This window comes from Scyliorhinus canicula, chromosome 19 (assembly GCF_902713615.1).
Source record: "Scyliorhinus canicula chromosome 19, sScyCan1.1, whole genome shotgun sequence".
NCBI lineage: Eukaryota > Metazoa > Chordata > Chondrichthyes > Carcharhiniformes > Scyliorhinidae > Scyliorhinus > Scyliorhinus canicula.
In genome coordinates, this window is record NC_052164.1 from 14954591 (window position 1) to 14969315 (window position 14725).

The 14725-nt window shown below is 48.4% G+C and overlaps 1 protein-coding gene across 6 annotated transcripts in view; it reads left to right on the forward strand.

The window, feature by feature from the left end:
- LOC119954232 (thyroid hormone receptor alpha) overlaps positions 1 to 14725 on the forward strand; it is a 403063-nt gene that overhangs the window by 344233 nt on the left and 44105 nt on the right. For all 6 annotated transcript variants that reach the window (XM_038779296.1, XM_038779295.1, XM_038779297.1 and 3 more), the window contains one exon: positions 8633 to 8697. In XM_038779296.1, coding sequence (XP_038635224.1) covers positions 8633 to 8697 — 65 coding nt within the window. The remainder of the gene's footprint in view (positions 1 to 8632; positions 8698 to 14725) is intronic.

The following is a 14725-nucleotide window of genomic DNA, read 5'->3' on the forward strand; positions in this document are numbered from 1 at the left end:
GCATTGTGGATAGCACAATTGCATCACAGCTCCAGGGTCCCAGGTTCGATTCCAGCTTGGGTCACTGTCTGTGCGGAGTCTGCACATCCTCCCCGTGTGTGCGTGGGTTTCCTCCGGGTGCTCCAGTTTGCTCCCACAGTCCAAAGATGTGCAGGTTAGGTGGATTGGCCATGATAAATTGCCCTTAGTGTCCAAAATTGCCCTTAGTGTTGGGTGGGGTTACTGGGTTATGGGGATAGGGTGGAGGTGTTGACCTTGGGTAGGGTGCTCTTTCCAGGAGCCGGTGCAGACTCGATGAGCCGAATGGCCTCCTTCTGCACTGTAAATTCTATGATAATCTATGAAAATGCACTCAGTTAGCCCCTTAATGGGTTACATTGCCTGCTCGATTGTCGGCGGGATGGCTCCTGACCCTTGCTTGCGCCCATCGACTGAAATATCGTGCAGACACACGATGAGGCCAAGATGTGTGTCTGACAGCATCTCACACAATTTCACGAGTTCCTGGGCCAGGGGTACACCCGCTCGCCCGAGCACCATAAAATTCAGGCCACAAATCAAAATTCGAAGTGTCTGATTTGCATTTTAGAGATTTCTTTTGGCCGAAACCTGGAAATGTGCAACCCAAAACCCATATCATCCCGCCAACGCTCGATGCGCATTGGGTGGTAAACTCAACGTTAGGGCCGAAATGCTACTCATTCCTTTCAGTAATCTCAAATAAACAGCTCCAATGAGCAAATAATCAACATTATCCATTATCGTTACCAAAAATAACGTACTATTTGTAACTTCCTTCTATTTTGTTTTCGTTGGTGTTGATCCAGCCAGAATGCTTGGAGCTGGTCCATGAGTCAAAATTAAAAGAAAAAGGATTGAATTCTAGAAATATCACGAGTAAGGGGGCAGGAAGGGGTCATGTCAAATCTATTCAACAACGTAACACGACCTGTCTTTGACCTCGGCCTCTCTTTATTGAGATATTCCCACATTAAAGGCCTGATATTAACAGTGTGTATGTGAATGGGATTTGAATGGGTTAAAATCAAGCCCCTAGCTTTCCTCTCTAGCGGAACTGTGTGATAAAATGGCTGCGTTAATGGCTTCCATTCATCTCCGCAAGCCACTCATTTTTCCTCAAATGCTGCAGTTCTCCCCTCTGCTGCTTAATTCTCAGGCTCTGAGGTGAATTGAGTTCAGGCAGCCTTAATCCAGGTCCTGACGAGCACAGAACAGGGCAAAGCTGACCACAATTTGATGCCGTATTGACATTTTGTTGGGGAGGGGCAGCTGTTCCCGAGTTGGGATTACGAGGGATCATTCGGTGTTCGGACTGGAAATTCTTGGCACAGGAAATGGGTTTCAAAAGCATTCCCTTTTTCCGAACTTCCTCAGCCGTGACGTATCCTGACAAATATTTGTCTTCCCCATATCTGCATCCCAATAATAAAAAAGTATATTGAATTTTCGTCTTCCACATTGTAGATACCTCCTTGCCAGAAGACCCCAAAATTAAATGACCAACTTTGTTTCACTTATGTTTGTAAGATTTCTTGGGACTGTAAGACGTAGGAGCAGAGGTCGACCATTCGGCCCATCGAGTCTGCTGCGCCATTCAATAAGATCGTGACTGATCTGATGTGATAATCCTCAATTCTACGAACCCGCCTTCTCCCCATAACCGCTGATTAATTAAAAATCTGTCTATCTCAGCCTTGAACACACTGAAGAACTGCGGTAAAAAATTCCACAGATTCACTTCCCTCTGAGAGAAGAAATTCCTTCTCATCTTTGTTTTCAATGGGCGTCACCTCACTCTGAGATTATGCCTCTGTGTCAATATGACCTGGGGTATCTGGCATGTGTACTACCTATATTTATATTCTATAGGCCCTAACAGGCCTCCTTTGGCATTGCTGGTGGTATTCTGTTTTTAGGCGTGTTATAAAGAAAATGTGAATTTGGCACTTCATGCACACTGTACACCAGATTTTGAATCATGTTGTGCAGACATGTTATATGTAAAAGTAGGAGTTGTGTTTTATTTCTCGTTATCCTTGGATCATGATGAACCATAAAACTATTTCAAATAGGAACTGGTATTTCAAGCACTGCCTGTTAGTCTGGCGCCAGAGAACGTATATGTTCATCAGTAGATGGGAGCGTGTATGCATTTTTAAAAACCTATTTCAACACCCGAGCGTTCAGGTATCATGCGTTCACTCTGTTTTTATAAATTTAGAGTACCCAATTCATTTTTTCCAAATAAGGAGCAATTTAGCATGGCCAATCCCCCTACCCTGCACATCTTTGGGTTCTGGGGGCCAAACCCACGCAAACACGGGCAGAATGTACAACATCTACATGGGACAGTGACCCACAGCCGGGAGCAAACCTGGGACCTCGACGCCATTAGGCAGCAGTGCTAACCACTGCGCCACTGCGCTGCCTCAGGAATCACGTGTAGTTAAAGCGACGGTCACATGTCCTCACAAACATTTATCCTTTAACACAATGCACACAGAGGCAGGGACGTGACCCACTGTGCCTCCCTTTTGTAGTGTAGTTACTCGTAAAGCAAGCTCCCACAAACAATTATGAGATAATCTGTTTTTAATCATTTGAAGGACAGATAGAAGCCAGGGCACGAGGGAGAACCTCCCTGTACTTTGGCAACTTGTGCAGATGGAGGTCACTTATCGCCCCCTGAAAGGGCAGCCAGAACCTTCAACATCTCACCCCGAAGCAGCACCACTGACACCTCCCTAGTGCGAGCCTGGATCGTGAGTGGGATTCGATCTCGCAGCCGTCTGACTCATAAGGGAGAATGTACCTACTGAGCCAAAGCACTGTGGCATAGGCACGCAGCCTTCAGCAACTTCGTAAACACAGCAATTAGGAAGAATCAAAGCGATCACAGTTTAAAATGGTTTGGAACAAAACTTTTAATCATGTGGCTGTCATCTGCCAAACCGCCTTTTGGCACCGATCTCAGGTAGTTTATTAGAAATTCAGATCTGTACAACATTTAGCTACAGTTCATCGAAGCTACAACTCCCGAAAACCACTTATTTAATTGTAATTATTTTAGGTGCGGATCTATGTTGAATTTCAATATGTCAATAGTGTGGAATCTGTCATTAAAAATGCCAGCCAAAAACTGTTTACATGATTAATAAACTCCAGATGTGATCTTAAGCTCAGAGGACTTTAGTGGTTCTGGGGTACAGGCACAATTTAGTACCCAATCCCCAAACCAGGCAACAGAGTATATCAAAGTCTGTGCACATATATATTTGAATAGCTTTAATTGCCCCTTTATTATAAATGCTGTTTTGGGAGGACTGGATTGGTTAGTTTTCTACATGTGGTATTCTTTTAACAAAGTTGAATGTTATGAGTGTCCTTTTCTACAATGTGGTTTCGAATGGGTTTGTGGGACCAATCAAACACATTGAGTATTTTAAAATGACGTCCCGATCTCTCGCTACACTGAGGAGTTCTGGCAAGTGCAGAAAACTGGGCAATGTGCAGCCTGAGCCACACAATCCCCACCGAGGCCCTCTATCTAACACCATCTAACACCAAGTGACGTTTGATAGCGTTGTGTTTCTCAGCACTGTGAGCGCCAGGAAACATGCAGCTAAACGTGTTCAACTCTGTTCCCATTTACTTCAATCGGGCCCAAACCAATCTCTATAAAGAGTGGATGAGCTTCCTGTGCTCAGTGCTGCCGCAGTTTTCATTTATATAGAGCGAGATCTACCATTTGTGGCCGGTAGATGCCGAGAGATCCTACTTCCGGGATCTCCCTGGCTCGCCATGCCTCGCGAGATCTAACACGATCACACGAGACGTCGCGATGTGAACCCCGCCCATTGTGGGTGGGATCACTTTCTGGCATATTTACATTTTAGAGTGAGTCAGCTAGTCCCACTCTAATACGCGTTCCAGAGATCTAACCAAGGCGTGGGCTCGAACTCCCAGAGGAGAGAGAGAGAGGTAAAGAGGCAGGAAGAATTAAGGAGGGAATTCCAGAGCCTAGGGCCGAGGCAGCTGCGGCACAACCACCAATGGTTAGGAATGAGCAAGAGGCCAGATTGGAGGAGTGCAGAGATCTCGGAGGGTTGTGGGGCTGGAGGAGATTACAAAGATAGGGAGGGGTGAGGCCATGGATTGTTTGACTTTGAGGACTTGAAGATCAAGACCTGTTGCCATTAAACCCTGTAGCTTGAGCCTGTTCTGATCAATCTTTGTAGAGAAGACACATGGGGTAGATACAGGGCCGCAGTCCCCCAGCCGCCTGTATCTCGGCAGCGCCATTTGCTGGTGGTGGGATTCTGTCACTGGGAAAACCCTCGAGCGGGAGTGCGTTGCCAACGGGAATAAAGAATCCCAACAGCCATAGAATTCCAGCCACAATCTCTGTGACCCACCTCATGTTTGACCTCGGGCCTCTGAAGCATTAGTCTGACACCCCAGGACCTGTGACCTTTGCTTCATCCATGCAAGGTATTTGACCACTCAGGCGTTGCGATAGGTAGCACAAAGCCAATGTGTTCTCAGAGTCAACATTACAGACCCGAGGCAACTCTTTGATGTGGGGCAGGATTCTGTCAGCCCGGGGCCAGGCCGGAGAATCCCCACAGAGCAGAGAATCGGCATCATTGACGCCAGCGTGGTTGGCGCGGCGCTGGTTGGGAGCCATTTTAAGCGGCCGGCCGGCCGATTCTTTGCTGGGGACCTTGGCCACACCTGCTCTCAGCCGGCGGGAACTCGGCGTGGAAGGGTCGGGGGGGGGGGGGGGGGGGGGGTCTGTGGGGGGCGGGAGGGGTGGTCCGATCCCGGGGGGGGGACTCCGATGTGGCCTGGCCCTGATCGGGGCCCACCAATCAGCGGGCCGGCCTCTCTGGCTGGATGCCTCGTTTCTTCCGCACCAGCCCCTGTAGTCCTGCGCCATGTTGCATCGGGGCCAGCGCGTTGAAGGATGGCACTGCGCATGCATGGATCCCGCGGCGCCTAGTTCACACCGGGATCAGCAGCTGGAGTGGCGTGAACCGCTCCAGTGCTGTGCTGGACCCTTTTGCGGGCCAGAATAGTCGCGGGGTCGGCCCGTTCACGCCATTGTAAAATGCGACGGTGTTTACGCGATGGCGTGGACACTCTGCCGCGGGGTTGGAGAATCCCGCCCATAATCTTCTGAAATTTCAGACCACTGTCGCACCCACATGTAGGTTTTAAAGGGAGGGAAGAGATCAAGAGAAAGGCGGGGAGGTAAGAACGACCACGGTGGGGAGGATCAATCGTGCAACCAAAGAGAGTCGCTTAAGTGATCAGGAGTAGGGTGGGGAAGCAGCAGCCTGTGGTTTTAATGTGGAGCCAGGAGGAGCACTTTTACCCCTACCATCACCATGTTATATATTTCATATCTCGGATCTATGTGTAGATTACACTAATTTTGGTGTGTAACACATTGAACATAGAACATACAGTGCAGAACGAGGCCATTCGGCCCATCGAGTCTGCACCGACCCACTTAAGCCCTCACTTCCACCCTATCCCCATAACCCAATAACCCCTCCTAACCTTTTTGGTCACTAAGGGCAATTTATCACGGCCAATCCACCTAACCTGCACATCTTTGGACTGTGGGAGGAAACCGGAGCACCCGGAGGAAACCCACGCAGACTTGGGGAGAACGTTCGGACTCCGCACAGACAGTGACCCAGCAGGGAATCGAACCTGGAACCCTGGCGCTGTGAAGCCACAGTGCTAATCACTTGTGCTACCGTGCTGCCCAATGACTCCACACCTTTGAAATGACTCCACACCTCGGGTTAAGCCCTCAAACACAGTGAGCATCAATAGACAACAGACTCACATAATCAAACACAGAACAATTGAACACTACACTCCAGATTCCGCTAAATATATTTGATTGAAATTACTTTAGCATCCTTGCTCGCAGTTTAGTGACAGATGTTCGGTGAGTCTGGAGGTCGCCTTTGCACAGATAAAGCAGGTTCTTGGGCTCAAGCCACACGCACAAAGATCTACCTTGATCCCAGACGGCTAGCAGCAAGGCCTGGGACATTCATCTTCCATCCCTAGAGATACCCAGGCAATCGAAGGATGAGCCCCCTGAAGAAAATAGGCCTTGCGTCAATGCCACAGTATAGCGGGCACTCGGCACCATCCGGGACAACTGGCAGACTGAATGTTGCTTCTTCCTTACAGCTGCCTTCACAGAATCACAGAATTGTTATGCCGCAAATGGGCTCTAGGGATGGGCAACAAATGCTGGTCTGACCAGCGACGCCCACATCCCGTAAATTAATTTAAAAGAGGAGGCCATTTGGCCCATCCTGTCTGCACCAGCTCTCCAAAGGAGCATCATGGCTCAATGCCATTCCCCTGCCCTCTCCCCGTACCCCTGCCCATTGTTTCTATTCAGGTAATCATCTAATTCCCTCTTAAATGCCTCGATTGAACTTGCCTGCACACTCCCAGGCTGCGCATTCCAAGCCCCATCCACTCGCTGTGTGAAAAACATTTTTCTCATGGCGCATTTGCTTCTTATGCAAATCATTTTAAATCTGTGCCCCTCTCATTCTTGATCCTGTTACGAGCGGGTTCAGTTTCTCCAAACTCTTTCAGCCCCCTTCTGATTTTTAACATATCAATCAAATCTCCTCGTGGCTTTCTTCTCTCGAAGGAGAACAGTCCTAAACTCTCCAATCTGTCCTCATAACTGATGTTTCTCATCCCTGGAACCACTCTTATAAACCTTTCCTGCACTCGCTCCAATGTGTTCACAACCTTCCCATAGTGTGGCACCCAGAACTGGACACATATTCCAGCGGGGCTCTAAACTAGTGTCCGGTATAGGTTCACTGTAACACCCTTGCTCTTGTACTGTATACCCCTATTAATAAAGCCCAGAAAACTATGGGCGCGATTTTCCAAAATGGAGACAGAGTGTTTGCGGTTCATGCCGCTCCTGCCTCTCTTCCCAGTGCCAAATGGGCGCCGCGCCAACCCGCGCATGCACGGGGGGGGGGGACTTCCTCAGCGCGCCGGCCCCGACGCAAAATGGCGTGGGGGTTCAGGGGCCGGCCGCGTAATAAAATAAGGCCGGGGCTGGAGAGGCCGGCCCGCCGATCGGTGGGCCCCGATCGCGGGCCAGACCCCACCGGAGGCCCCCCCCCCCCCCCCCCTACTGAAGGAGCGCTTTTCCCCACCCCCCCCCCCCCCCCCCGACCCTACGCGCAGAGTTTCCGCCGGCGCCGTTCACACCTGCTTGCAGCCGGCGGGAACTCTGCCGTTTCCACGCGGCCGCTCAGCCCATCAAGGCTGGAGAATCGGCGGCCTGGCCGCAGACAGCGGCCCGCAACCGCCGCCGCGCCAAACGCGCCGGCGCAAATGGTGCCGATTCTCCGCTCCTCGGAGACTCGCCTGTCGGTGTCGGACCGGCGCCGCGGGAAAAAATGCCGCCAACGCCGTTTCTCCAATACGCCACGGCATGGGAGAATCCCGCCCAATATGCTTCATTAACCTTTATGAAGGTTACAGCGGCACAGTCACTTGTAGAACCACTGCTATGAACTCGGTTTCCAGTCCTGTAGAGTTTTTTTCATCTCTTTCTGTTTCTATCTGAACCTAGAACAGAGAGTAAAGCCATTGATTCTCACAGAAAAATAGATGGCTCACGGATTCTGAATTGGCCAGGTGCCAATAATAAACACAGATAAACCTGAAATTGAGTTTTATTCAGTCAGTCAGCGCACACCAGTGGGCCTAATTATGAGCAGCTAGAATCTCAGAAATACAATCTCAAACCACAAATCCATGGAAATCCAAACAGCAAAAGCAGAATTTGACCTATTCGGTAATAATGAACCTGCAGCCCTGACCATCAGTGTCAAAGTGGGCCGGGGAGGGGGGGTGGGTAGCTTCTCTCACGTTGTGCGTGTCACGCCTGGCCTCCACGGGGCAGGGTGCTCGCCTGAATCCCCCGAAGCCTACGGGAACCCTCCACATTAATTGAGAAATCGTTTTTTTCAGAGTTCTGGAACACCCGAGCCACGTAGCCTTGGTGCTGTTGCATTTTGTTTGTCTGGTAGTCCTGTCGGCCTGGGCATGGAGCACACTGAGCAGCAGCAAACTCTGCCTGGCGGCCCGCCAAGCAGCTCGGAGGTGTCCCGTCTGGCTGACTGGCCGGAGAGGTGACACTTCTCAGGCAGGTGTGGGGGGTGGGGGGGGGGGGGGGGGTGGGGGTGGGGGGGGAGGAGGAGGAGGAGGGCGGGGGCAGTGAAAAACAAGAAGTCGATAAACAAATGGAAGGGAAGCTGAGCAAAATGACTCCACGCGCACATAATTCAGACTGCACATCGGCGGAAATTAGATTTATTATGACTGACGCCCCTGGAGCCACTTTACAATCAGGCTTCCCACTAGGCCTGTGGCAACCCTGTGGATTTAATGGTGCAGTTTGACATCTGTGATATATTTCTGTTCTGTTCGCAATTCACTTGGTCGGTTTTACCAAGGCAGCTAATGGCAGCGTTTGAAAGTATTCCCCAAGATTGACGGGTGTTGGCGCGCACTAAAAGGCCTCGCCTTTCTCTTGCAGGTGGCAGAATGGAAAGAGAAAACGGAAAAACAGCCAGTCCTCAATGAAATCCACCAGCATGGCAGGTACTGTCACACTTGATAGCGTGGGCTCAGGCCTCACAGGGTGAGTGGGCGGAATGAGGGAGCAACGTTGCCAGAGAATTGGGGGAAAGTAAGAGAAATCCTGTTTTCTTTGAAACCAACCTCACAACGTGGATCAACCTACATAATTCAGGCACGTAAGGTTGCTTTTAATTAACTCGTGGAATGTGGGCATTTCTAGCAAGACCAACATCTACTGCCCATTCCCAATCGCCCTGGAGAAGGTTGTGGTGAGTCACCATTTTAAACGTGGTGTTGGTATACCCAGGGTGCTGACAGGTGAGGGGGGGGGGGGGGGGGGGGGGGGGTGTTCCAGGGTTTTGACCCAATGAGAGTTTGCGGGTTTGGAAGGCGCTGTCAAAAGAGCCTTGGCAAGTCGCTGCGTATTTAGTACACATTTGTACCACTGTGCACCAGTTTTGGAGGGAGTGTATGTTTAAGGCAGCGAATGGCATGCCATTCAAGTGGGCTGTTTTGTCCTGGATGGCATAGAGCTTCATGGCTGTTGTTGGAGCTGCACTCATCCGAGAATGTGGAGAATATTCCATTACACTCCTGACTTGTGTCTGTTCACGGTCGACCAATTCTGGGGGGGGGGGGGGGGGGGGGGGGGGGGGTGGTCAGGAGATGAGTTATGTGCTGCAGACTCCCCAGTCTTTGTGGCCAGTCCAGTTCAATTCACAACATGAGAGAGAGCAGCTGAGATATTCAGCCAAGGTCCTGGTTAGGAGTAGCCTAAAGTTCCCACTATTTTAAGAATAGTATTCTAGGTTTCCTTGGCCAGATTCATCTCTCAGTCAACATCCTAAAGACTGGTCATTCAATTGATTGCTGATTGTAGAACGTTGTTTGCAAATTACTTGCGCTGTTTGCCCACAGAATAACTGTCACTACTCTTTGAAGTAATCCATTGCACACAACACCTCAATTTGCAAGAGATATAATCGTGCACTTAAAAACCGCAAGCTTTACCCTTCAGGAATATAGGAACAGGAATTGGCCATTTAACCCCTTCAAGACTATTCCACCATTCAATGATCTCATGGTTGATGTGTGACTAAATCCCAATTACGCACCTTTGCCCTATATCCCTTGATAAATTTGGATAACAAGCTCGGTGTTAAATTTAACATTTACTAGCGTCAATTACCCTTTGCAGCAAAGAATTCCAAATTTCTATCATCTTTTGCATGAAGACGTATTTCCTATTGTCACCCCGGAAGGTCTGGCTCTAATGTTTAGGCCATTCCCTCACTCCCCAGCTTGTGAAAATAATTCCTCTCAATCTACCCTCAGTCACCCTTAATATCTTGAGACCTTCCATCAAATCATATTTCAACCTTCTAAATACCAGGGAACACAGCCCTTATTTGTGTGATTTCTCACCATTGCTTAATTCACCTTCTCGACATTGACAAAATCCATGTTCAGGAAAATGTTGACAGCCGATTTTGTTCAAGGTCGGATTTTTGCTTCCAGAGGAAACCCATGAGGTCAGTTAGATAAATCCAAAATGTCACTAATAGAAAACTTTCCCTCGAGCAAAGACTTCCTCAACCAGAAACCAGCCAAAGGCTGTTGGACAGCTGGAGAGAACCTAACTGAAAAACAATGTTTACCCGCCCAGCCAAGGAGAATAATATAGATATATATGAGATACTTTTGAAATGTCTCTCTTGACTTGCCTTTCCCTCTACGTCTCGGAGTCTCTCGCTGTTTGATAATTATAAAATCCCTTACTGGAATTGTGGGTCAGATTTTCCAGCACTGCCCAATACCAGCATCATCCAGTCCTGCCAATGGGCTTTTGGCCGAGCCGTCGAATTTCCCAGGGGGCTGGAAAATCCCGGCCGATGTCTGCTGGTCTCAGTTCCTGCTTCATAAGGAACAGGAGCATTTAGCTCTTCGAGCCTGCTCTGTCATTCAATGAGATCTGATTGATCTTCTACTTCAACGCCATTTTCCTGCACTACCCCCATATCCCGCCTGTTCTGACCATTTAGAAATCTCAGTTTTGAATGTTCTCAATGACTGAGCCCACAAGCAGTTCAATGGCAATTTTTCATTACACCGTTGAATGAATTGGGGAGATAACTTTGTGGTTTTTTAATAAATGAAAGCCAATCCAGATTTGGTTAAACCGCCATCCACTGCGTCAGGTGACTAGAAACCTGGGAAATCCAAGACAATGCCCTTAGTAAGACTCTTAATGAGCCTAATTGGCTGTCATTTACAACTACCTAATACAGCTCTCTCTTATACACACTTGATCGTGAAAAAACTCCCCTTCATAAAATCCATTCCAAGTTCTCAAATCTCCTTAAGTGGGTAATCTCTTATAAAAACAAACAAATTTGTATTCAGATCCCATATCAAAGACAGCTAATGTTTTTTATGCCTCTTTATGCTGTCAAGCCAACTGAACGCAGAGCCCCCTGCTAAGATAATTGTAGCTTTTGTAATCAACCATGCATTCATAATGACAAACCTTGGGGAAATGTCAACAAAGAGCTCTACTGAAACTGCATGACCAAATGTTACTTTTTTTTCTCTAAGCAACCCAGCAGAGGATTTTAAAAAGTCCTCCTGACAGCTGAAGCCTGTTTATTTGTAAAAGTTTAAAGAGCAGGCTATTTAAACAATTTCAGATCATGAGAGTTGTACAGACTTTATCTGCCCTCAGGAACATTTACACCTACTCCATTAAGTTGTGACTCCCTCACCGCAGGTTTAAGGCTCTTGGACCAACCAAAGCAACAGCACGGTTGCACAGTGGTTATGTTCTGCTGCCTCACAGTTCCAGGGACCTAGGTTCAATTCCGATCTTGGGTGCCTCCCTGTATGGAGTTTGCATGTTTTCCCTGTGTTTGCGTGGGTTTCCTTCCACAGTCCAAAGATGTGCAGGATTAGATGGATTGGCCATGATCAACGCGGGGAATTAAGGAAATAGGGTCGAGGTGGGGTGCTCTTTCGGAAGGTCAGTGCGGGCTCGATGGGCTGAATAACCTCCTTCTGCACTGCAGGGATTCTTTGGACTCCACGGGGTCTGTTTGAACTCAGCACTGAGTTTGAATGGCCCTGCTGAGCTCGGGTCTGCATCCCGCCCGCCCATCGTTTTTCAATGGTCGGAGGAGTCTTTCCGACTATGTAACAATCAGGCCCGAGGTATGGGTGAGGTGATAGGAAAGAAGGAGAAAGAGGGGAGGACATCGGGACTGAAGGAGAGACGGCAGGAATTTTACATAAAAAAACACATGTTCTAAAATCTGTATAGGTATACGAAAGATTGATTTTGATTCAAGTATTACTCACTTTAATTTCGCACTTTAAAATATATTTTTTATGTGATTTTAAAATGTGGATTTTCCCCGCAGGTAACTGTCTCACTATGTTATGCTGCTAAGACATAAACAGCAGGAAGGTCCTAGATTAAAGCATTGCCTTGTACTGGGTTAACTGATCAGGACTGGGGGACTGATGGGTGATCAGGAATGTTGGCCTCATTGGTGCAGAAATACATACACAGGTCCGGTTATTTATGACCCAAGTTGGCAAATGCTGGCAAGTCCCAGTCCCATTGATACTGCATTCAGTATTTAATCAGATTTTTAATACAGATTTGGTGAGGTGCAACTAGCAATTAAACTGACCCACACAATACATTGGATTTGGCTACTTTTTCTCATCTAGTGGGCAGCAGGGTAGCATGGTGGTTAGCATAAATGCTTCACAGCTCCAGGGTCCCAGGTTCGATTCCCGGCTGGGTCACTGTCTGTGCGGAGTCTGCACGTCCTCCCCGTGTGTTTCCTCCGGGTGCTCCGGTTTCCTCCCACAGTCCAAAGATGCGCGGGTTAGGTGGATTGGCCATGATAAATTGCCCGTAGTGTCCTAAAAAGTAAGGTTAAGGGGGGGGTTGTTGGGTTACGGGTATAGGGTGGATGCGTGGGTTTGAGTAGGGTGATCATGGCTCGGCGCAACCTCAAGGGCCGAAGGGCCTGTTCTGTGCTGTACTGTTCTATGTTCTACGTTGGCATTTTGACTCATTCACGGTCAATCTCACCATTGTAGTTTCTAGGTGGCTATATATTGTGCACTGGAGATTACAGTATCCTGCAAAGTAACATTCCAATATGCAGCCTGAATATTTTGTGCCCATGGCCCTGCGAATGGTGCTGTACTTGAAACTTAACAACGAAGTGACCACACACGTTTGATCGAATCACTCGCTCCTTTATAGAAGTGGCGAACACACTGCTGTAACTGATAAACATCACCATCCTGCTAATATGTTGAAACGTTTCCCTGATATAAATAGATGGCACTCTCGCAGCTAACGTGTTGTTTGTTGGAATAGTGTACGAGATCTGGATGCAACATAATCTAGCATGACTGCAAAATAATTTAGCATGAGTCACCTCTATTTTTATGTCTCAACTTGGTGTGAAAATACTTTAGGAGACCTAAGGGATTTAAATTGGCAGTAACTATTTTAACCGTTACCAGTGAAGGCTAATTTTAAGGACACGGGTTGCTGGACGTGTAAACAAATTGTGTGACTGCTTTACCTCGGACGTTCTGTCCATCAGCTGGCAGGTTTGTCCAAAGTCACACCAGGAGACTCTCAGGTTCAATCCTGGGTCCTAGCTGAATTAACTGATCTCCACCTATATTTTCTTAACTTTAATTCGCAGAACTGAATCACAGAATTGTCACTGTGCCAAAGGAGGCCCAATTGGCCCATTTGTGTCTGCTCCAGCTCTCTGACTGGGCATTTCAGCCAGTGCCATTCTTCTGCTTGCCATCACTATCACCCAGCACATTGCTTCTTTTCAGACAGTCATCTAATTCCCTCTCGAATGCCTCTATTGGCACCATGATATCAGGCAGTGCATTCCAGATCTGAAACATTAGTTGTGTGAAAAAAAGATTTTTCTCACATCACGTTTGCTTCTTTTACCAATCACCTTAAATCTCTGCCATCCCACTCTCGATCTTTTCACCAATGGGAACATGTTACCCTCGTCTATTCTGTCCAGGCCCCTCTTGATTTGAATACAGTACTGTCAAATCTCCTCTCAGCCTTCCTTTCCCCAAGGACAACAGTCCCAACCTCTCCAATCTGTCTTCATAACCGGAGTTTCTCATCCCTGGAACCATTCTAGTAAATCTCTTCTGCACTTTCTCCAATGCCTTCACATCCTTTGTGTAATGAAAAATGAAATGAAATGAAAATCTCTTATTGTCACGAGTCGGCTTCAATGAAGTTACTGTGAAAAGCCCCTAGTCGCCACATTCCGGCGCCTGTCCGGGGAGGCTGGTACGGGAATCGAACCGTGCTGCTGGCCTGCTTGGTCTGCTTTAAAAGCCAGCGATTTAGCTCAGTGAGCTAAACCAGCGCAGTCCGCAGAACTGCACGTGGTGCTTCAGCTGAGGTCAAGCTAATGGGCTGAATTCTCCGCCTCGCGACGCCTGTAGTAGAGTTACCGATGTGGTGGAGAAATCGAAATAAAGCGACCCCACAGAGAACCCCTAAATAAGGAGACAACCCCTCCCCCCCCGGCCACAGACCCTGTCAGGAAGCCCCCCCAGAAGAGTGACCCCTGTTCAGAAGGCCCCCCCCCCCCACCAGAAGAGTGACCCCTTTTAGGAAGCCCCCCCCCCCCCCCAAGAAGAATCACCCCTGTCAGGAAGTCCCTCACCCAGAAGAGAGATCCCTGACAGGAAACTCCCCCCAGAAGAGAGACTCCTGTCTGGAAGCTAGAGAGCAGTCCAGACAGACGCAGCAAAAAAAAAATATTGCTTTAACACTGACCTGGGCAACACATCTGCTGGCTCAGACACAGGAAGCACTACCAGATTTGGGAACGCAAGTCTGATGTAATTCAGCTCCAGCGGGGTAAACGGAGAATTTCACCCACTGTTTTATACGTGGCAAGAATACTGGATACTTATTAAGTGCTCTCTCAACATGTCCTACTACCTTTAATGACTGATGCACAGATACACCCGG